Genomic DNA, 24,552 nt, shown 5'->3' on the forward strand with positions numbered 1-24,552 from the left:
CGTTGAGATCCGTAATCTCTCATCATTTTTTATGTAACAAAATCATCTCTCAAACAAATAAGTTGGCAACCATTGATCACTGTTGTTGTCGATATTTACCGTGATAAACAAAATCATTGATGCGTCAACAAATCATTTGAGGTGAGTATGATTTCATATATGTTAACTAGTTCCAAAAATTATTAGTGTGCTTGATTGTTCAATTATATCATTAAACACTCATTAGGATGGATCGTATCAACATCATAGGCTTTGATTAATGAGATCCATTGCATCAAATATCTCTACATAAGAGAGAAGATTTCTTTACATTCAAGCAACACAAATGCCATAAATTAAACACTCAACAGGATGGATCATATCAACATCATGGGCTTTAATTAATGAGATCCATTACATCAAATATCTCTACATAAGAGAGAAGACTTCTTAAATTTCAAGCAACACAAATGCCACAAATTATTGTTAAAAATCACAATTTCCACAGTTTACCTACCGCCGCTCTCTTCAAGTAATCAAATTGGAACACAATTTCTAACCTTACTTTCGACCTTCGGGTATACAATATACAGTGGGTCAACCAAATTTAAGCTTAACACTTCTGGTAAAGTAGATGTGACTCACCTCAGCGTGATATACTTATGACGTCTTTCTAAGTCACGAAATAGTGGTAATGAGCCAATTTTCTTTTAATAATATATTTATGAATAAAAAATTTCCCTACCCTATTTTCCGAACGCACACAAAATCTGAGAAAAGTGGCCTCGTCATGTGCATACAAAATTCTTTTTCCATTTCACTTGGCATACAAAATTTGATTGAGAAAGCTATTATATATATATATATATATATATATATATATATATATATATATATATATATATATATATATATATATATATATATATATATATATGATGAAATCTCAAAAAATTTCTAACTTAATATTTTTTTTATTGAGAACTAATACTTAAAAACAAATCCTCGTAGAGCTTTATTTTTTTATAAATAATTATTTTACTCTTAGCTCTTTGTTGGACATATCGTCGCTTTTATCCCGCATTACCTTCCTATTATTTCTATCCTTGTCATATATGTCACGAAATGGGTCATCACTATCATACCCTCCTATTTGCTTATGTGAGGGCGACGAGGGCCACCACTATTGTGGTCTCTCTTTGCTCACCTCGTCGGTAATGAGAGCTACCTACAACCCCTCTTTGCTCATTCTGTCAAATCTATCACAAAATGGATCACCTTTATGATCTTCCCTCCTCTATATCTAATTGTAATTATAATAAAAGGGTCATCATCATTGTAATCCTATTATCACACCTCTTTCTTGTTCACACGAGGACATGAGGGCAACAATTGTTGTCGCACCCCCTTATTCCTTATATAAAGATGAGGTGGGTAGTGGCAAGTCAAGTGATGCGAATGCAGGAGCAATGCAAGAGTATTTTATGTAAATTTTTTAAACTTAAAGAAATTTTTTATAGAATATATATATATATATATATATATATATATATATATATATATATATATATATTACAATTTTATGGAATGCAATATCTATATATGTATATTTGATAGGAGCACAGTGCATCTATACAATTGGTGACTTCCTCGTCCTTATTCATCAAGGGCACTAATTGAATTGCTGCTACTCGTCCACGTGTTTACCCGCGTCAAATTCCACCATCATCTTGTGAAGCTTCTTGTTCTGGATCCGCTGTTGTACAACCCTCAACTCATCACTGCACATACGCAATACACACACTTATATTACAAATACTGTTCTTTTAATTTAAGTACATGAAATAATTAAAGAGAAAAGGAAAGAGTTAAAACCATGGGGGAGCGCCGGCGTCGTACGGAGAGAGCAACTGGGCGAGCTTAACGGCGTCATGAGGGCGGCAAACGGCGTCACTGAAGCAGAGATAACGTCCGTAAGCAGACGGGCTCTCGTAAACGGCGACGTGGGCGTCGACTAGGAAGTCGACGTCCACCGTCACCAAGACGCCGCCCTCGTACATCCGCTGCGCGCCCTTCAGGTAGGGGCTGGTGACGGAGATCCCTGGCACCGTTACGAGCCCGGCGTTGACGGCGACCATGTCGACGCCTCGGTCCATCGCCATGGCCCACGCCGTCTTCTCCGCTAACGTCTTCGCCAGCGCGTGCCAAAGCTGCCGTTTGCCGGAAGGATTAAGCGTGAGGGCCGTTTTGCGAAATAGCCATGTAAAGATGCTAAATGCATATTTAGACCATCTCTACATCATTACAAACACAAGCTGACACAATATAACCCATTTAAGGAATTAGGTTGAGTTGGGATCAAGTCAGGTTTTGGGTCCATCTGCATCACATTCATGTATCGATGTCATGCATAAATAATCATATATTTGGTTAAATCGTAATTACCAACTAAAAATGGAATTCATTAAATTTTTGGTCAACAATGGACGGGAGAACACAGTCAACAGTCAACAAGTGAGTAGGTGTAAATTGGCAGTTTGCCAAAAGAAAGCTGTGTGAGATGTGTTTATTAAGAAGTGGACATCAATTTCTAACTGAAAAATGATGGTTGGAGGGTATTGTAGTATCATTTTTAAGTTTGAAGTTTGACTAGTCACAGAATTCTATTGTCGACGTTGATGGCATGAGCCTATCTATCTTGAAACTTCTCTCTCTTTCTTGGGGCTAAGCAATCAAGAGATAAGAAGAAAGAAGATTATATATATACATATAAAATATTGTATTACCTTGAACGTTCTGCAGAAGCTGGGTTCGCTCCATCCCCTCTCGTCCACGTCCGTCACCGGCTCTTGGTTCTCCGACCAAACGACGGCCGTCACCGATGAGGTGAAGACGACCCTTTCGATGGTTTCGACTTGAGCGCATGCTTCCAGCACGTTGTGTGCTGCCCTCACCTCGATTTCGACCATGAGCTCCTGCATCATGTGCCACAGATCAAGACAAGAGAAGCGACGACGATTTGCTTGCAGTCGTATCAGACAAGGTGGGCTGTCCATGATTGTCAAAAATATTTCTTAAAGTGCAATACTATGCTTTAAATGGTTGCAGTCGTTTCTGTACCCACTTGCTCCTTTTTGTTCAAACTGTTTGTGCAATCAACAAGCCCAGCTCATGACATCTAGTAAGTTTTTTGAGGGAGGCTGGAATTTGAAGAAAGTCTTTGGCATCTCAATTTCGTGCTTAAAACTCTTCCAAATAGGTGAAGGAAACACTTACATCATAGAATTGATCCTGAGGAGGCTCAAAGGTGTAGAACAGGCCCGAGCAACCCTTCATGACTTCCACGATGCTGTGGTAGTCGAAGGGGTCCGCTTGAAAGAGCTTAAGCCGGGTGTTCTCGCCGGATAGCCTCTTCAGATTGCCACTCGAGTCACCTGCAATACCGGATCATAAAAATCTAAGTAAACAATCATAATTCCATGGCAAAAATGGACTACCGTGAATTTACTGAGACACAACAGCACAAGATTGCTTGAATTGAACAAGAACAAAGACGAGGAGGAGGAGGGAACTGGAACCATGGTTGTAAGCAGCGGCATGAACAGTGTATCCTCTTTGTAGGAGCCTGTCGACGAGCGAGACACCGAGGCTACATGACGCGTCCATGACGCAGATGGTATTCCGATCACGGTGAACGAAGGCTGGTGCCATGATCGGCGATTACTTGGGAGTAGAAGTAAATGGAAAGGGAGAAGCCGGAGGAGACGAGGGAAGGTATGGAGAAGTAGAAGTAAACGGAAAGGGAGAAGCCGGAGGAGGTGAGGAAAGGTACGGGGAAGGGTTAGGAAGAAGACTGTGTATTCATAGAAAGATGAACACGAGGGAGAGAGAAATAGAGGTAGATACGAGGAGGCCGCCAAAGGAGAACTAGCATTCAAAGGATGTGCATGGGAGGGGACAGGTGGGAAAGGTGGTTGTTGTTAGATGTAGTGAGGAAGAGGTGGGATGCACAATGATGATGGAAGGTTGGTGGCAAATTGTGGACTTCCCCCAGCCACCTACTTCATCCACAAGCAAGAGAGAGAGAGAAAGAGAGAGAGAGAGAGAGAGAGAGAGTTGACTTGTTTTTAACTTTCCCTTTCTCCACAAGACACAAATATTCTTACTGGCTTATTATTAGTTTACATCACTAATTAAATAAGGTGAAGAAAGCATCAAAGCGGTGTGATTCGGTAATCTAAAATCACACATAAAGTATGTGATGATCCAACTCAAAGATGTGGTGGTGGCGTATATTCCCATTTCTAGAGTGGCAGACAGAATTCACATTTGCAAGTAAAAAAGTTGGAACTCGGGTGTCTAATTCAGCTACTTCGAATAAATGAATGGGGCAACCTTGTGAAGTATCTCAACACTCGATCAATATTTTTAATATGTATGGATAAAATATGAAGAGAATTGGACGCACAGAAAGAATAAAGAAACATAAGAGAAGTTTTTCCCCCTTTTTTATGAATCACAACATGGATATACATACAAATGTTTTGGAGCTATTCTAGGAAACTATTAAAAAAAGTCTAATTAATATTTTAGGATTTTTTTTAGCTAGCATATAAATACAAAAAGAAAAAAATGATAAAATTAGAATATCTAATGAATCCGAGAAAGAATGTCAATATTTCCCGATCGCCTAGAATAGACTTATACAAAGCTATCACGAATTTAGTTTGTATTTGATCATGTCCCGATCTATTTCTATGCATGTAGTATGATCTCCTGACTTGTTGTACTTGATAAATCTTTCTAGTTTTATCTCCACATATGAGAGAATCAATAGATTTTAGATCAGCTTATACATATATTGAGTCACTGATCTATATTCTACCACAGCACTTTCTCTAACGACTGCACATTGCTTGTTGCTTCTCCATGCAATTACTCTCAGCGAAGGTACAACATGCACTAGTGGATCTTTAGTTCATGATAAACCCAACCTGGTTTGCGTTGGACTTGATTTTTTCCTTCCATTTTCTCATTCATTTTCTGAAAAGGAAAACAAAGCAAAAAAACACCTTTGCCAAGGACTGACTATACTTAAGAATTTGGTATGCAAGTACATGCATAAATTGATTAATTAAGCTTGCTATTTACGCTATTTCTGGATAATAGTCATCCAAAAGCGTTGACATAAACGATGACATCATTATTTGAGGAAATATTCGTTGGACATTGCTTCAGCTTCTTAATCTCTTCTTCTTGAACATTTTATGTCATAACGTTGTAGTTGGAGCTTTCTGTTTCGTAAGAGTGGGTCACTATTATTATTTCTTTTCGTAAGAAATAAAATAATTAATTTCGCTGGAGGGAAGGAATGAACATAAAGAGTGTGTCATCACGACAAATTTTATCTATATCTGAACCTTACCATAACCTTTGATTGTATAGTGATTTTTTGAGATCACAGTCTTTTCCTTGTTGCTTTATTATTAAAACTAAGTGGAGTCTCCGTGTAGACTTCCCCTGTAGATCTCCGTATATACTAGCATTTCTTACACCAAACTATTACAAGGTCCAACCCACTTGAGTAGCAAGAGAAATCAAAATCCTTATTCTTAGTGCTATACAACTTGGCCTGTGGAGTAAAATGTTTGACTGTGACCATTAATCTAGCTTTATAAAATTTCAGAAAACTTCAGCTTTATGTTTGATTGTGATATCAAATCTATTATTCTTTTGGATATCGTGTGATAGTGTATAGTCTTTTCCCTTTTGTAAGTGCAGTAAGAATAGATAGAAATGAAATAGAAAGAAAAGATGGTATTGATTGAAACAATACATAATACTTTATATTTATACATATTTAGAAGGAAGAATTTTTCTCAACAAAAGAGGATTTTCCATTGTTGAGGTTGTTATCACGGTGCTTCTGTCAAGGACGTCGATCTTGGACCGATGTGATGAAAGTGATTTGCGGATGAGAAGCTTCATGAGGGAGTTCGCTAGTTGATTAGTCGTATATATGTGAGAAACAAATAGTTAATGTATGACAACTTGTTTTCGCATCGATGGCGATGTATTTCATGCGTGAGTGGAATACCAGATTGGTGCATAGATAAGTAGCTCTGACATTGTCACAATATATTATAGGAGTAGAGTTGATGTTGATGCCAAGTTTCTTGAGGAGATTCATGACCCAATTGAGTTCTGCAGTAGCAATAGTAATGGCACGGTATTCAGCTTCAGTTGCAGAACATGCAACTGTCCTTTGCTTCTTAGAACTCCAACTGATTGGATTAGGTCCAAGAAAGAGAATATATCCCGATGTGGATGTTCTGTCATCAAAATTCCCTACCCAATCAACATCAGCAAAAGCATGGAGATGAAGGGGAGAGTGTTTGCGAAAAAAGAGGCCATGATTGATAGTCCCGTGAAGATATCACAATATTCGTTTAACTGTTGACCAATGCATAGTAGATGGTCGATGCATGAATTGGGATAATTTATTGACCGCAAATGAGATATCTGGATGGGTGAGAGATAAGTACTGTAAGGAGCCAAGGACTTGACGGTATTGAGTTGGGTCTATAGTAGGGCTTCCATCACATAGTTTGAGCGACTCGCTAATAGATAGAGGTGTTGTAACTGCCTTTGCATCTTCCATGTTCGTTTTAGATAATAGATCTTGAATATACTTTCATTGTGATAGGAAGAGTCCGAAAGATGTCTATATTGCTTCCACTCCCAAAAAATAGCTCAAGGTTTCTACATCTTTAAGGGAGAATTGATCTACTAAATGCTTGAGGAATGCCTTGATTTTCATAGGATTGTTGCTTGTGACAATAATATCATTCACATATACCAGAAGATATAATATATTGCTACTTTGGTGACGAAAAAATAAGGAGGTATCAGACTTAGAGTTGATGAAGCCAATTGATGCAAAAAATGAGCCAAGTTCAATGTACCAAGCTTTTGGAGCCTGACAAAGTCCATAAATAGCTTTTTGTAGTTTACAAATATGCTTTGGATATTGAGGGTGGATGAAGCTAGGAGGCTGCTACATGAAGATATCATCAGTTAGGGTCCCCTGTAGAAAGGCATTGTTAACGTCGAGTTGATGTAAATGCCAGCCTTTTGAGATGGCCAAACTCAGAATAAGTCAGATTGTTATGGATTTAACAACAAGGCTGAATGTCTCTATGAAATCAATACTAGGTCGTTGATGAAACCCTTTGGCCACTGGATGCGCTTTATATCTGGCTACGAATCCATCTAGGTTCCGCTTAATTCGAAAGACCCACTTACACCCGATGATGTTTTGTATGGGATGAGAGGGTACAAGAGTCCATATAAAATTATGGATGAGTACATCATATTCTTCACACATAGCTTTACGCTAGTAGGGAGATTTTTGGGCTTGAGTAATTGTGATAGGTCAAGTGGTCTCTGACGAGGATGTTGTTATGGTATATAGGTCAAGGATTTGTCGTGATTTAAAAACACCACTTTTTGAGTATGTTGTCATTAGATGTCCAAGGGCTATAGAGGGTGTTGTAGGTATAGGCGGTGGAGGGGCACAAATTAGGGTAGGCTGAGAGACTTCAATGTTATTGGTCCCAGAAGAGGATAAGGTAGTGAATGTGATTCCGAGGGAATGCCTTCAGTCATAGGGGAATCTTGTGAAGAAGGGAGAGGCACAATGGAGGGAGTGAGGAGCTGTTGCACTGGGAGAAGGAGAGAGTGTGGATCATGAGGAGAAGGACTAGATGATATTATGGGAGACTCGGTTGACGGGATTGATGGCATACTCCAGTGATGTATATGTGATGGAGTAGGTCGCACGGTAGGAGACTCAGGGTTGTGAAACGGAAAAATAGTCTCTATAAAAATAATATGACGGGACGTAAAGACTTTTCGAGATTGGGGTTCATAGCATCAAAAAGTATTATGGTCAAGGGAGTATCCAATGAAAATGCAAGGTTTAGATTTTTATGTTAACTTATGTGAGGCATAGGGATGGAGCCATGAATAACATAAATATCCAAACACTTTGGGTTTTTGAAGGTTTAGGGATTTGTGAAATTTTTTTTCAAATGGTGACTCGTACTCAATGATAGGAGTGAGCATACGATTAATGAGGTAGACGACAGCTTGAAATGCTGCAGTCCAAAAAGTTGGTGGCATAGAGGCTTGGTGTAGGAGTGTGAGACTAATTTGAACTATATGTCGATGTTTGCGTTCAGTAAAGCCGACGAGTTGAGGAGTGTGTAGAGGTGACTTAAGGTGTTGTATACCACAAGCAGATAGGCAGGATGTGAGAGCTTGATATTCATCGTCACCATCGGAGTAAACAATTTTAATTTTATACTGAAAAAAATTCTCGACAAATCTTCGAAAGTTGGTAAAGACTGTTGAAACTTCAGATTTATGGTGAAGAGGGTATAACCATGTATATTTGGTAACATAGTCTATGAAAATAACATAAAATCTGAATTTGTGAAAGAAAGTGATTGGAGTGGGGCCCCAAACATCAGTGTAAATAACCTCAAGGGGTTTAGAGCAACATATGGAGGATTTTCCAAAGGAAATTCTATGACTTTTATTACTTAAACAAGCATCTAAGTTATGATGTTATTGGTTGTAGGCATAGGAAGAGAATAATGGGAAAATAATTTTTGCTGAATAAAAGTTTGACCAAGACGACGATGCCACACATCAGTTGAAGCTGCGACCGAAGAGTAGGCAGTGGGTTGGGTGATTTGTAGAACTGACGACCACTCGTAAATGTTGTCTTTGCTCTGGCCTTGGACCAAAGATGCCCCCGTGCTCAAATCCTTGACAAGAAAGGAGTTAAGGAAAGAATTCAATTAAGGTATGATTCTGTTTGCAGAATTGAGAAATAGAAATCAGGTTTCGTTTAATGTGGGGTGTACACAAAACATCATCTAGCGTAAATGAAGTGCTATGTGAATTAAGCATTGTGGAACCAGTATGAGTAACGAGGAGTCCATTACCATCATTGATGATGATGTCTTCGTTTTTGCCATAGTCGTTATGGATGGACAAGTTTTATAAATAAAAATTGATGTGATGAGATGCGCCAGAGTTCACAATCCAATTTTGATGACCAATAGTCGGAGTAGTTGTAAGATTTGTGCGAGGCCAATGCGAAGGAGGAAGTCTAGGTCGAGTTCTACAGACTTTTGCAAAGTGGCCAACTTTGTTACATAGTTGGCAGATAACTCTTTGTTAATTTGTGTGATCAGGATGCTAGGATTGAGGATAATTGAAGTAGACGCCTTGATGGTTGTAATTGAAATGTTGAAAAGGGGAGGTTTGTTTGGAGCCCACAAGTGCACGCATGCTGGCCAATTTGTTATATCGGTCGCTCATCTTCTTAGATTTTTGACTGACTTAAGCTGTGATGGATGGTCCTGGCAACTTGTCCTCACGCTTGAGATATATCTTATAATTAGTCAACTTGTCATAGAGTCCTTCAAATGATACTAGTGAATCACATACATATATTACTGCTGCCAATTCCTTGTACTCGTCTCCTAGGCCGTTGAGGATATGAACATTAACTTCTTCATCACTGAGAGAATGACCTGTCAAGTCCAAGTTATCGATGATAATCCTTATGTTATGTAGATAATCAGCAACAGTACTTCCCTCTTATTTTATCGTTATGAGACTGGATATGAGACTAAGCATACGAGTGTGAGAACAATTGGCTAGGGTGGTTTGCAACTTGCACCAAGCTTCGGCAGCAGTGTCACGTGAAGAAATGAGTAGGGCAATGGATCCAGTGACCGAGACTTGAATAGCTTGAAGGATGAGACGATCTTGATGTAACCATAATTTGTGGTCTGAATTTGGTACTGGACTAGGTACGCATGGAATGTTGAGCATTGCCAGTAGACAATGAAGAGAGCCATCGACATAGCCTAGAAGATCATAGCTAAATAGTAGATTAGAGAATTGAGCACACCAGGATGCGTAGTTGTTGGATAATTTGAAGGGGATGAGGGTTACTGCATTTATGGAGATAAGGCCTATATGTAGGAAAGTACTATGGTTCCCTGCCGGAACAGTAATGGGAGCATTAGAGATAGATGACGAGGACATATAGAGGATATGTACCAGGAGCAATTAGAAGTCTGCAGCGATGACAATGATCAGGGAGGAAGTGGTGTTGGTGGCAAATGGGGGGTTGTGGGTTATGGTGGCAAATAGGTTGTGGGTTATTGATCAATATTGACAATGATCAATATTGTGTAAAGTTGTAGATCTCTGTGCAGCTATAGTCTCTGTGCAGCAGTTCTGCAGTTGTGAACTTGGAAATGGTTCCGGATGCTGCTTGTCGAGGCGAAGAAGGTGGAGCAGGGGACAACAGCTTGGGAGAAGAGCAGATCACTACTGCTACAGCTACTGTGGCTACTGCAACTACTGTGGTAGAGAGGACTACTACGGTAGAGAGGGCTACTGTGGCTGCGAGGGTTGCTGCGGCAAGGACGACGGCAACGACACTTCTCGCTTGAGTGAGATGTGGGAACGAGGAGGAGAGGTCGCTGGTCGGGGAGCAGAGCAGTTCTGCTTCTGTAGGAAGAGGCAGAAGAAGGGCGACAGTAAAAAATGCCACAGGGATGAAATAGAAAAAAAAAAGATTGTATTAATTGAAACAATACATAATACTCCATATTTATAATGTTTAGAAGGGAGAATTTTCCTCAAGAATTTTCCTTCGATTTTTCTTGATTTATGATATCTCATCGTGTAGTTGAGGAGATCTACGTTATTATATCTTGACTGTTATCATGAAGTTATCATGAATGAACCGTAATTAAAAGAAAAAAAAAGGGGATGAATGATACCTACTTCTGGCTCAATTGATTGAGCATGCATGCATAGGGTCCACCGGTGACTTTTTCTTCCTTAAAAGTCCTCCAATGGAGATGGCCGAATTTGGTCTCCGGCTAATAAGTTTAATCGAACGAGTGCATGTTTAGATTCAAAAATGGGTCTCCAAATCGAATGTTCTCGAAGGAGAGAGGAATTAGGATTTGGTAAAGATTTTAATAATAATATAAGAATCATATTGATCATTTATGTCTGCATAGACATTTTTTCCAGTAGGATAATCATTTATGCCCCTCTTATATGCGGATGACTGGTCAAGAAAAATATATTTAAAGAGTTTTGAATTTTTTTTTATTGATCGAAGTTTCTTTTTCTTTTGAAAAAAAAAAAAGAAGAAGATATATTAGGAATTAAAAGTTTTAAGTTCAACATCATTAAATTCAAGACTTGAGAATGGGGAACGATGGTAGCTCATCTAAGGGCAAAAACATTCATTTCTCTACCAATATGCCTGCCTGAATTGACATACATCGATTTCCACCGCAAACAAACAGTAAAATATCATTAAAAAATGACACTCACGATTAGCAAATAGACGTATTGTTAAGACTCGGAAAGTGTCATGATGTTGCTAAAACCCATCCTTTTTTATCACAGGATAACCCTCCATACCAGTTGAAGGGTTAGCCGAAGCACGTCTATCACATCCTGCAACGACCAAATACTTTGCATGTCCATCAGAGGTGTGAAACAGGCCGTTGCATTCTAAGCTACTAACATCAAAGCAAGGAAGGAGAAGACACTTGGACACTCGTTGATTCAGAGATCATGAATTGATTAGGAGCGTGATCAATTACTTGGAACCAGGAGGAGGACCTTACGTTAGCTTGGTTGTTGCAAAAACAAGAGTCATTCTGATTAACCATAAAAGCCGTAAGGAATAATTAGTAGTGAGACTGTGTGTATCAACTCTGTAAAGTTACGTGTCATTATCGTTGGAAAAGTAGGACAAACTTAAATCTTCTATATTTCTCTCAAGAAAAATACTTTATGAATTCAGAAACTCTATCTATCATGACCCAACATATGGGATTTATATAGTTCCCAAAGATACATTACATTAATTGTATTCAAGAAGAATTATTCTCTTTCAAAAATCCTTTCAAAAACTAATAATCAATTTGACTTATCTTTTTATAAATTTTTAATCTATTTTTTCTTCTTGATACAGTGAATCTCCCTCTTGATACAATGAACCTATCTTTGATAAAATAAATCTCTTTATCATATTTAAATAAGTTTAATTCCAACAATTATTCCATAAGAAATTTTTGAAATCTTTCAAAGTAAAAGATCACTCAGACACAAAGAGTAATCTACTGATTAAATAAGTGGATTTAAAAAATAAAAAAGAAAATCTATTAATATATTATTACAATAACTTCCCGCATAATGTTTTTTGAGATTTCATTTGGTTAAAGTACATCTCTTACAAATTCAAGTATCAGTTTTTCTTTTTTAACGAGGAGTACTTGTACACGAGATCTATTATTAAACCATGTCAACATCAATTAGAGAGACAAACCATGAATTGTAATACATTTTCCTTTTACGTCGGTATGAGAAAGACGAAAATGTATTGAAAACCTTTTATTTGTCGAACGAAAATTAAATCAATGAATATAGTTTGCACAGTAAAGAATGAAGTATGCCAATGCCTTTTGTTTTTTTTTTTGGTTAAAGAATGAAATCAAATTCCTTAAGTGAACAAATCAGACTCGAAACAATGACATCTCCACTCGTTGTCTTAAGGTAGCAACGTCCATCTTTTTCTTTCTTTAGCATGCTCAATCGTCATTCTTTTCTTGATATCGTACAACGCTGTGAGAGGGAAAGAAAGACATTTAATGAACATTTTAGATCGTCGGTGAGGTTTATGATGGAGATCACATCACGTGTGCTATGAACATGTTCTGGTCATGCGAATTTAAGGTTGTACTCATCCTTGAATTTAAATGTAAATCATATTTGAATTTTGTGATGGAAGTTGCCTAATTAAAAAGCAACATCAGAGAAGTAGGTAATCTTTTAAAAATGTCCCTTCATTTATGTACCTGCATTAGGTACATAAAATGTCCCTTCGAAAAGGATGAAACAAACAATATGCATCTATTTTAGACCTATCCTTACAAATTGGACAATAGAGTGTTGACCCCTACCAATTTTGACATATACTCCAAGTTATAAGATCATCTTCCACACATATCCTCTTCAAATTATAAAACAGTAAATTTCCTAGAAACGCCTCACATTTCATTCTCTTTTTTTATTTTTTTTGCCGGTGTCACTTGGGTGCGATATAACTTCCTACAAAGAAAGTTGAAAAGTATATAAGATGTCAAACAAATGCCATGGAGATTGGAAGGACACAAAAGGATACAATGGAGTGGTTGCTGATCTCTAAGCAATCAAGCTAGCTCTTGTGGAGGGAATAAAAGATCCGTATTGAAGTCGACGAGCTCTTGCTGATCTCTGCGAATTTTGAACTAGCTGAGGACTCTTTTATGGTAGTAAAATAATTTATAAATTAATTATGTAACAAAATATAAAAGTACATGCAGCTGCTGCAGCTGTAGTTGTCTAACAATAAACTTCAGATGCACTCAAGAATAAGTATCTTTTTCTTGTCTATGTCTTAAGAAATGTTAAGGATATATATTTCTTAATAAATAGTCATACCTTTATAAGAACTAGACAAATAGGAATATCAAGGGAGGAAAAGAGATTGATTTCCCCATCTTAGTCCTTGTCTCATCTTCTATTTCCACCTCTCATTCCTCATTTAGACGGGGGTGGGGGCGAGGATGAAAAATCTCCATTTAGGATGGAGAACCGGTAGGTTCTTCGTATTATTTTAATTAATCTATTTTATTTTTTTAAAAAAATAAAATTATTATCAAAATTATTTATGAAATTATTTTGAGGGTGTTAGCTAGTTTAGCTACTAAAGACTTTGATAGTATAACGTAAGGTCCTAGGCTCAAATTTCGTTTTTGAGACTTATCTTTTATAAAATAAAATATATAAAAATAATATTATTAATATTTATAAAATTTATATGTAATAATAATATTCAAATATAAATATATCCAAATCTAACTAATAATAATTATTGATACTATTTCATTTGATTCAATCAAATCAAATAACTCGTAATTGATTTACAATCTACTCAATCAAAGCTTACTCCAATCTAATTTGAATCAGATAGGTTGGGCGTTTGGGCCCAACCTCTCGACCCATATATAGATGGATGGATAAGGGTATGGGATGAGAAATGTTTTACTCATCTCTGCCCTATAACTATATAGGTAATAAAAAATATTATATATTATTGATCTCATCCCCGTTTACACCCGTCGTACTTACCCATTAGAAATAAGTCACTACAGTTACTAATAACCGACACTTTTGTTAATTCAGTATAATTCATGAAATACCTAATGCATTATCCGTAATGATTTCATACATCATCAAAGTAATTTAAGACATTTTAAGTAACTTTCTTTTTTGTGACTAATAAAAACCATTTTATCTGGCTATTAATTTTATTTGACTATTAATGTTATATAACTTATATCATCATTATCATGATAATAATATAATTGAAATCAATAATTTGACATGTGGACCATCTATATTATGGGATTTCAATAATTTTTAAAAATTTTAATATTCTCTTACTTAGTCTATATGTCACAAATGAAAGTTAACATCTTTATATGACCAGAAAACTCTAGTCACTTAATGTAAAGGCTACTGTAATACATGAATGTTGTATCCAATTAACAAAATATTTTCTTCCTATATTATAATATATAATACCCTCTAAATGAACACTTTAAGAGTTAATTACTTATGAATGATCCTTAATCACTCAGGTCCAACAAACTTTATCCATGCATAACATAGAATACTTTATTATATAAATTTAGAAGTAATGTATCATATCAAATAGCAAATGAACTAATAATTCTCATATGCTTCACATTATCTTTATATTGTATTGCCAACAGACCCTTACTCATGGGATCCATAATCATTAGTTGGAAGCTATTACGATGAATATTTACTTCATGCATCTTTATGTAATCCCTAATAGTAAGATACTTTATATTAATATGCTTGTTATGACTTTCCCTTTTATCATTCTTAGAAATGCATATAGTGGTTGAGTTGTCACAATAGATCCTTATACGTTAAGTAATTGAATCGACAATATTTAACTATCAGATAAAGTTTCACAACCATAATGTTGTGTAATAGCTTCGTAACAATAGTAAATTTAACTTCAATAGTAAATGAAGCAACTATAATTTACTTATTGCTTCTCCGAGATATTACACATATAGGTAATAGAAAAATATATCTGGAGATAAATTTTCTTGTGTCTAGTATCCATCGAAATTTCAATCTGAATATTTGATCAACTCAAGTTGATTTGAATATCCAAAAGTCATTATATAACTTTTGATTTTGAATATCCAAAAGTCAATATATAACTTTTGATTTTTTATAAATATCTCATGACATTCTTTACAGCTTTCGAATGAATTATTCTTAAATTACTTTAATATCTGTTAAGTATCTTTACTATAAATGCTATATTAAGTCGTATGTAGACTTGTACATACATTAAGACCAATGGATATATATAACACATTTTTTATCTACTTGTTTTCTAAATCATTTTGTGGATATTAATTTTAACAGAATTTATCATCTTTCACAATGGGCGCTACTAAAGGAGAATAATTTTGTATTCAAAATCTTTATGATAAATTATTTTAAGATAATCTTAATGATCTTTAATATCTATCTTTATGAATCTCTGTATTAATAACATAAGAGGCTTCATCCAAATCTTTCATCTCAAAATTTTATGAAAGTAAATATTATGTTTCATGTAATACACTAAATTATTGCTTGCAAAATGTTATCAATATATAGGACTAAGAAAATTATTTTTCTCCCATTATTCTTAACATATACACATTAATCCATAATATTTCTAATAAAATAGAAAATAATAATAACATTATGAAGTTGGTGTACCACTATTGGGAAATCTATTTTAGTCCATATATTAACTTCTTTAACTCACATACTACATGAATTTAGTTCCAAAAACCTTTAGGCTAATCCACATGCACTTCTTTCTCAAGGTGTTCATTTAAAAATATTATTTTCACATCTATTTAATTTATATCTGAGTTAAAATAAACTATAAAAGCTATAATTGTTCTGAATAAGTCCATAGAAATATGAGAGAATGTGTCATAATAATTAATGTTTTCTTTCTAAGCAAACATTTAGCCACATGTCATTTTATATCTCTTGATATTATCATAGGCATCCTTTTTCATCTTATCAACCTATTGACGGCAAATGGTTATAGTTGTTTTTGGTGATTTGACAAGATCCTAAACTTGATTTTTAGTCATAAACTCTAATTCCACTTTTATGACATTATACCAAAGTTTAAAGTCATCTCTACTCATGGCTTATGAAAAAAATTAAGGATCATCCTTAAATCCAATATTAAAATTAGACATATGCAAGGGGACCATTTGACTCTGTTTGAAGCAGTTTCTCAATATAATAAAGTTGACTAATAGGAATTAAACCAATATTATCATTTGATTTCTTATATTAAGTCTTTATTTTCTTAAGAAATTTAGCAGTTTCAACAATTTTAGGTGTATGAGAGAGACAATAAAACCAATATCCTTTAGAGTTAAGAACATAACAAAAAACTATTGACTAGTTTAGGCTCCAAATTTTTTATATGAGGATTATAAATCTTCACTTCAATTGGACAATTGTAAATATATGAATAACTTAAATTTAGTTTTCACCCATGCAACTCAAAAGAGTCTTTTGAACAACTTTAGATGGAATCCTATTTAAGACATATATAATGATCTTTAATATTTTACTAAGAAAGGATAAATCTAAATTAGAATTACCTATCATACTAATTACCTATCATACTTCTTACCATATCCATAAGTATGTAGTTTCTTGTTTCAGCACCCCTATTTTATTGAGGTGTGTGTATATTACCCAATAATAACTTCTTCAAGAAACTTAGCAAATGAAATTATTATTTATTCTTTTTTTATATACCTTCCATAATACTCTCTGCATCTATCTAGTTGTATAATTTTAATCTTTTTTATCTATTTCTTTATTTTTGCTTTATAAGCATTAAAGGTGTTATGAGCCTCAACTTTCTCAAATATAAAATAGAGACACATATATCTTGTATGATCATCTATAAATTAAATAAAATATCTTTGACCTTTTAGGAATAGAGTAAAAGGCCCACATATATTAGTATGTATGATTTCTAAAATTTTAAATTTTCTCTTGGTATATTTAGTGGACTTTAGATAGCTTACGTTTTATACAATCCACACAAATTCCAATAAGATCTAGTGTTTTTAGAATATCATTTACTAATCTTTTTATTTATTTTTATGGAGATATGACATAATCTCATCTGTCATAAACTAGAGGAATGCTATGCTTAAGTCTTGTATTTTGACCATATATAGTAAAATAGTTAAGCTCAAATATTGAATCTAAATTAAATTTAAATAAACCATCAACTAAAGATCCAATTCTAATCTCTCTTTTACTCAGTGAAATATAAAAAATGAGATTTTAAAATGAAAAGAAAAGTCCACTTACATAAATATCGAAACTGAAACCAAATTTCTTGAAAATGATGAAACATAAACAGTATTTTTCAAGATCCAAAATATATTTGATTTTTAAAATTAGTTTAAGTATTCTTATGTCGTCTACATTAGAGCACATCTAAGTATCAGAATAAATGTTCTTTATTTTGTCCTTGACTTCCTTAGGTCAAAAAAGCTCTACCTAGTATTAACAATATAAATTTATAAATAAAAATCAATTCATCAAGTATTATCAATAAAAAATGATTCATAATTCATTAAAGATATATGAATACCTTTCTTTTAAAGCTAACTTCGGTACTTTTAACGATCCTTCTTTTATGTGTCCCTTTTTCTTATAAAAGGAATAATAAACTTTACTATCTTGATATTTTATTGGTAATTTTTTATTTTTTATTTTTTATTTTTTATTTTTTATTTTTCTGTACAAACACCTTTTCCCTTTCACTTATAAACCTTGTGAGTCCTTAGATGAGCACCATCTCTTTTTCATCAAGTTTCTCATATTTTAATTTTTTTCTCTTATACACACATAGTTAAAAGTTTATTAATTGATCATTTTTCTTTATATGTGTTGTAGAAAATTTTAAATGAGTCAAATTCTATAGGAAAAAATTTCAATATGAAATGGAAGAAAAGATTATGATATCTCACTCTCCAAGGGTTTAAGTAGGGTAACAATATTTCTTATTTGTATTATGTGCTCATGCATATCTTTGAAATTGTCAAACTTGGTGCTTGAAAATCTTTTTCGTTAGAGTGTTGCTAGCAAGTGTCTTATTTGAAGTTACAGATTATTTTTTAATAATTTTTATAAGATCTTTGATCTTGTTGCATTCAAGAATAAAACCTCAAGTGCTTTTATTTATTATCATGAGATCTAGTTAGCATTATACTTAAGTGATTTGATACCACTCATATATTGTTTTCTCGACAAATGTACTTGATTATGTAAAAATGGATGGTTCATCCACATGAAGCACCTAAGAGTTATAAGAACTTTTTATTTTCAATCAACATAATTATCACCACTTAAAATTAAGAATATCATTCATAAGAACAAAAAGAAAAAACTATGAAGCCAAGAAACATAATATACTTTATGCTATGAAACAAAATAATTCATATTAATACAAATTCTAACATTCCTATGGGTAGAGGTGCATCATACATAAAAATTTATTTCAAGCTTTAATTCTTTAATTAGTAAGACTGATAACCAGAGCATGAAAATAATTTTCCAAACCTATAAGTTTAGGAAAATTAAATACTTAAATCGTTATCTTATTCTACTTAACTAATAAAAGATAATTACTTTCCTGTACAACCAAGTGCTTACCCTTGTCATTTGTTCTTTTGTAGTCATCTTAATAAATATTTTATAATAGATGTGACTATCATCAATCGATATCCTATGATAACTTAAGATGTTATGACTACTCATTACAAATATAGAAATTTTATATGACATCTCATGATAAACTCATTAATAGATATTCATATGAATGCTTAAGACAAGAAATAATTGCAATCACCATAGAGCACATATATGTACTACAAGTCAAGTAATCACTTTTAAAAGAATCTCAACATTTGTAACACAACACGACTTTAATATGTGAAAAGAGACTTGTCAATTATGAATCATATATGAAAATCCATTCATTGTGCCTGAAAAAAAATTAATATCAATATATCTAAAATAATCCAAGACATAAAAGAATCCTTTTAATTTATATGCCCAAAACCAATTGATAGTTTCAATAATGATAGATATATTTCATAATACATATATACCATAAATTTGATTTTATCTTGATAAAACTAATAAATCCATTATATAATTATTATAATGAAAGAAAAAACATAAATATAAGAAACTAGTTTTGAAATAAGAGGAACGAAAATATATGTTAGAATAAAATTTACAATTGAATTAAATAAACAAATTCCATTAAAGAAACATCTCAAAATATGCACTTTATGTTCTGAACGTGGACTAATTACATTTTACCTATTATATTTAGGTCATGTTAGTATCTTAATCTCTATATTTAAAAATTTATATTGGGATCGTTATAGTTCTGAAAGTAAAATAAAGAATCCCATTTCCCATAACTATCATTTTAAATATCATGTTTGTAGTGTGAAAAATTAATAAGAACCATTTTCATGATATTTGCTAAAGAAGTTTGGAGTTGATTTTTTTGCATCACATTTCTTTTTTTAATCATAAAACTATTTTCTAATACAATCTACCATATAATTTCATCAAGACAATCTATCAAACATTTTTCATATTGGCTAGGATAGTATTCTTGCATTAACAAATTTGCTCCTTTTGGCACTAACTTTATTTATTTATGCATATGAATTTTCTTTTATAAAAGATAAATGATGAAGTTAGGATTTGAGCCTGGAACTTTATGATAAACTATCAAGATCTTTATTAGATAAACTAATCGATACCTTCATACATATAAATAATGTATTTCATACACTTGTTTATTTATTATCACAACTATTCATAAGAAGACAAATGTGAACGTAATATTATATCTTCATGTGCATGCATATAGAAAATCATTAAATTGATTTATCCAAATAGGATCGCAATAGTCCAACATAATTTCTATAATTGTTCAAGAGTTATCACTTATACGTGCTAAAACTTTGTTTTAGAGATAAAAATGAATGATTAAAGAAATCAAACTAATTTCTTTGTTTTACATGAAACTGTGAATCATCCAAACTTTTCGTTTTGGACTACGTTTTTAATGCATTACTTAAATTCATCAAATACAATAAAAGCAACAATCATTTTGATGACATTTCTCGTATATAATATAGAATATTTATCAATTCGAGATAAAGGAAAAAATCCCAAAAATAAAGAGATTTAATAAAAATAAATATTCGTACATATGATTATACATATAAATATTTTTTTTAGAAAATTTCTATTGCATATATTTGAATTCATTGAGTACAACGAAAATAATTACCATTTAAAAGGCTTAGTTTGTATTAAAATATAAAAAATAAGAAATATTGACGATGACAAAAAACAATTTTCATGATATCAATAAACAAAAAAGGTTGGGAGATGATTCTCTTATTTTTCAATACATTTCGTTGCTAATTAATCAACTCTTACCATGGCATCTTTACACCAACATAATTGCTCCTCATGTCAACTCAAAAGAACTGCAAGGCCTTGGATCTTTCCTTATCAAAATTCTTCTCTACGTTTCAAATGTAGTTGTTTATTACACATGAAGATCACAACAAGAGCAGGCACAAATAATTAGGTTGATGTGTTAATGCTCTTATTACTGTCTTTTTTTTATTCTCTCTTTTCTAATGAAAAGAGAATATTAACAATATGTTTAAAAAAAGGATTCATGAGATCAAGAGAGATGAAGCAAACTAGAAGATTGGACACTAAGGTAAGAGTTTAATATTATTATTATTATTTTGCAATGTCACTTAGAATCTTGTGTCTTTATTAATTTTCTTTTATATGTTATAATTTCAGCTGGAAAAATGTTCTTGAGATGATCTAAGTCAAGCTAATCAACACCATCCCCTTGGGTCAGCATCAAATGATACTTAACTTTCGCGTATTATGTAATAAATTTTGCAATGTCAATCCTATCAACGGATCAAATTCTTCTCTTTCTCTCTGTTTGTGAAATTTGAGGAAAGATTACATAAAATATTGGGTCACAATTAGGCATCTTGATTATTTTTTTTATTTTCTCATCGTAAATAACACTTTTTGACTTATCTATAAAATGTTTGATCACAAGACGAATCTAAATCACAAGATTTTGCATATGGAATATCAATATACATAATAACATCTTTTTAACTAGAAACAATATTTTTGTAAATTGAATTAATCACCTAGGTCAAAAAATTAAGCATGGTAGAAAAGTGGAGTATTAGGCAATGAAAAGTAAAATATGTAGGGATACTATGACGATTTTACGTGTGAGAGATGCTCTTATGTGGATTCAAATACTACAAGAAAATTATTTATTAGCCATGGATAAGAATCATCAAGATATGCAATGAATTGTCACTAAATGATTTAATAGCGAACGAAATGCCTATGTCTCATGGTTGAAAGATAGATTTATCACTGAATTACTATTTCCAGTGACAAATTATATCTATAATCAATTTATTAAAATTTCATCACTAGAAACATGTTATTTGACACAATAATAATGATGTTGAGGCAACATCTAATTTTGTAGCTATATTTTAATATGAAACTTTTAGTAACAGACTACTGAAGTTTGTCATTGAAAGATTCCAATTAGATACAAAAAAAAGTAATGATCACCATAAATGTAATTGATAAGACCATGCTGATGTTCACAAAAAAAATATATATATTAAAGAAAAAAAATTCAATACTATAAGCTCATAGAACACCACCACTACAATCAAATATTAACAAAACCCACACCATCAAGTTTATACAAGTTATGTTGTCTACAACATTTATATATATCTAAAGCCTATAATTTGGATGCTTTCATGCCATAGTTGAAACACGGAATCCACTGAACAAGTTGAAGGAGAAGCGGAATAACTCACTGTTCCCCTCCTCGAAACCATTAGTTGGCCACCAACTCGAACTCTCCTTTTCATCATGCATTTCCATAGGATTCTCTGTTTACAACATAAAGAACCAACTTTTGCCATCGAACATTTCATCACATTCACCTGTGTGTTCTTCGTTTGCACAAACTAAATCAAACAATATTATAAATGTCAAAGCTTTTTCTATTAGTAGCTACATCTTACAAAAATGAATTAGAAATTAAAACCAAACTCTAAATCAGTTCTCTAACAGTTTTACAAAGCTTATTTTGCATTATGGTGTTCATTATTACTACTAATACTCAAAGAGACGAATAAAAGGACTATTATATGTAACTTGGGATTTCTAGTCAAATCCATCCTAACATTGGAGTTGTATCGATAGAATTTCTTTACAGTTGAATAGCTTGACAAACTATCTTAGAAATTTGTTGGACAGGAGCCGCACCTCACAAAAATACAATGTTCCATGGGAAAAACCTAGAAGAGCAATCTTTTCCATAAGAATTCGAGATTAGCGCAAGCTAATACTCAACTATGATTTTTGTCTTCCCTTAGCATTTTTTATGAAGTCCACGTCTCGTAGCAAAAGAGAAAAAAGATCATACATTATTGTATAACTAAAAGGTAATATATATAATGCTCCTATTCGTCTACTTTGATTTCTAACATGAAAGCACATTTCCAAAGAAGAGAAACATGCAATTTTATAAATAAGCTTGATCAGTGCTAATTAATTTAACAGAGTCCATGCACAATAATTTATCTGTGTTTATTTTGGGTTGAATTCTAGTTGAAACATTCCATTTAATTATGGTTTAGGGTCTAAGGTAGAAATCTTCATAAGCTAATTAATGTAATATCCTACTCCTAATCCCATCGATACCCTTAAAAGTAAAACATACTAATTTACTAATCTTAAAAGTAAAACATACTTAAAAGTAAAACATTTACCCATAAAGTAAAATATATAGTTAATGATCACACAGTAAAATAAAGTTATAAGTCTTTATAACTTTATTTAGGTAAGCATGTGTTATGTCATATATACAATATTTTAAAATCATTGACATAAAATATTTAATAGTAAACACCTCGTCCTATGATTTTTTTAACAAACATAACCCTACAACATAGCATATGCAAAATAAAGAGACAAAATTCTACATAGAAATAATTCAAAAATATTTATATGCACATATAGAAAACACAACAAGTTCATGAATTTCTACATCTCATATCATAACATATATGTGCACTCTCACACCGCACGTCATTATAATATATACGTGTACTCTCATACCGTATGTCATAGTATATATGAGTATTACATATCGTAACATATATGTATACTTCCACACCATAAGTCATAGAAAACATATGCACTCTCACACTATACATCATCGTATATACATGCATATAATATATTTTTATGCTTATCAAATATATACATTCATATTTAGCTCATGTTTAGCTAATGACAATAATATCATTTGAAACATGTCTTGTAAAATATATTATGAATATGATAATTTATACAACCACTATTTTATAATAATTAAACTTATAATTACTTAATGTAACTCAAAAATAAAGATGATAGTGAAAGACTATATTCCTTAATATGATCGAGTATATTAGGGAGTAGTACACGTTATCATATATATACATGCATATACGTTATCTCAATTCATATAATTTTTATGCTTACAAAATATATACATTCATATTTAGCTCATGTCTAGCTAATGACAATCATATCATTTAAAACATATCTTTCAAAATATATTATGAATACAATAATTTATACAACCACTATTTTATAATAATTAAACTTATACTTGATTTAACTTAAAAATAAATATGATAGTGAAAGACTATATTCCTTAATGATCAAATGTGTTAGGGAATAGTACATCTATCAAATTAGGAACATATGATCATGAAATGCCTTGATTAAAAATCTACCTTTTGAATTATTGATTTATAATCCCTAATAAAATAGACTATATTTTTTAAAAAAATTATCTAAAATTTAATATTAATTTTTTAATAATTCACTCTATAATTAAATGAACTAGTTAGTATCACTCAAACCATTACATAATTCTATGAAGAAATTTTACTTCACTATTTTAGATGACTAAACGATATTAAATTATTATAAAATTTATAGGAAACTAAGAGACATATAAAATAAATACATAATAAGTTTTAGCTTTAAAAAATTATTTGGAGGTTAACTACTATGTTAATTTACTACCAACACTAATTCTATTATTCTGAAACTAGGTTGGGACTATAAGATCCTAGCTAAAATTTTGGCTAA

General features: G+C 32.6%; 1 protein-coding gene across 1 annotated transcript; it reads right to left on the bottom strand.

Annotated features, from left to right (window-relative positions):
- Positions 1-1,358: 1,358 nt before the first annotated feature.
- Positions 1,359-3,940, bottom strand: LOC135636013 (cinnamoyl-CoA reductase 1-like). Its single transcript, XM_065147527.1, has 5 exons — positions 3,558-3,940; positions 3,256-3,413; positions 2,766-2,954; positions 1,855-2,189; positions 1,359-1,760 (listed from the first exon to the last, which is right to left on the bottom strand). Exons 1-5 carry the CDS (start codon positions 3,688-3,690, stop codon positions 1,667-1,669), a joined length of 909 nt encoding a protein of 302 aa, XP_065003599.1. The 5' UTR covers positions 3,691-3,940; the 3' UTR covers positions 1,359-1,666.
- Between the last annotated feature and the right edge of the window lie 20,612 nt (positions 3,941-24,552).

Source organism: Musa acuminata, chromosome BXJ3-4 (assembly GCF_036884655.1).
Source record: "Musa acuminata AAA Group cultivar baxijiao chromosome BXJ3-4, Cavendish_Baxijiao_AAA, whole genome shotgun sequence".
NCBI classification, from domain to species: domain Eukaryota; kingdom Viridiplantae; phylum Streptophyta; class Magnoliopsida; order Zingiberales; family Musaceae; genus Musa; species Musa acuminata.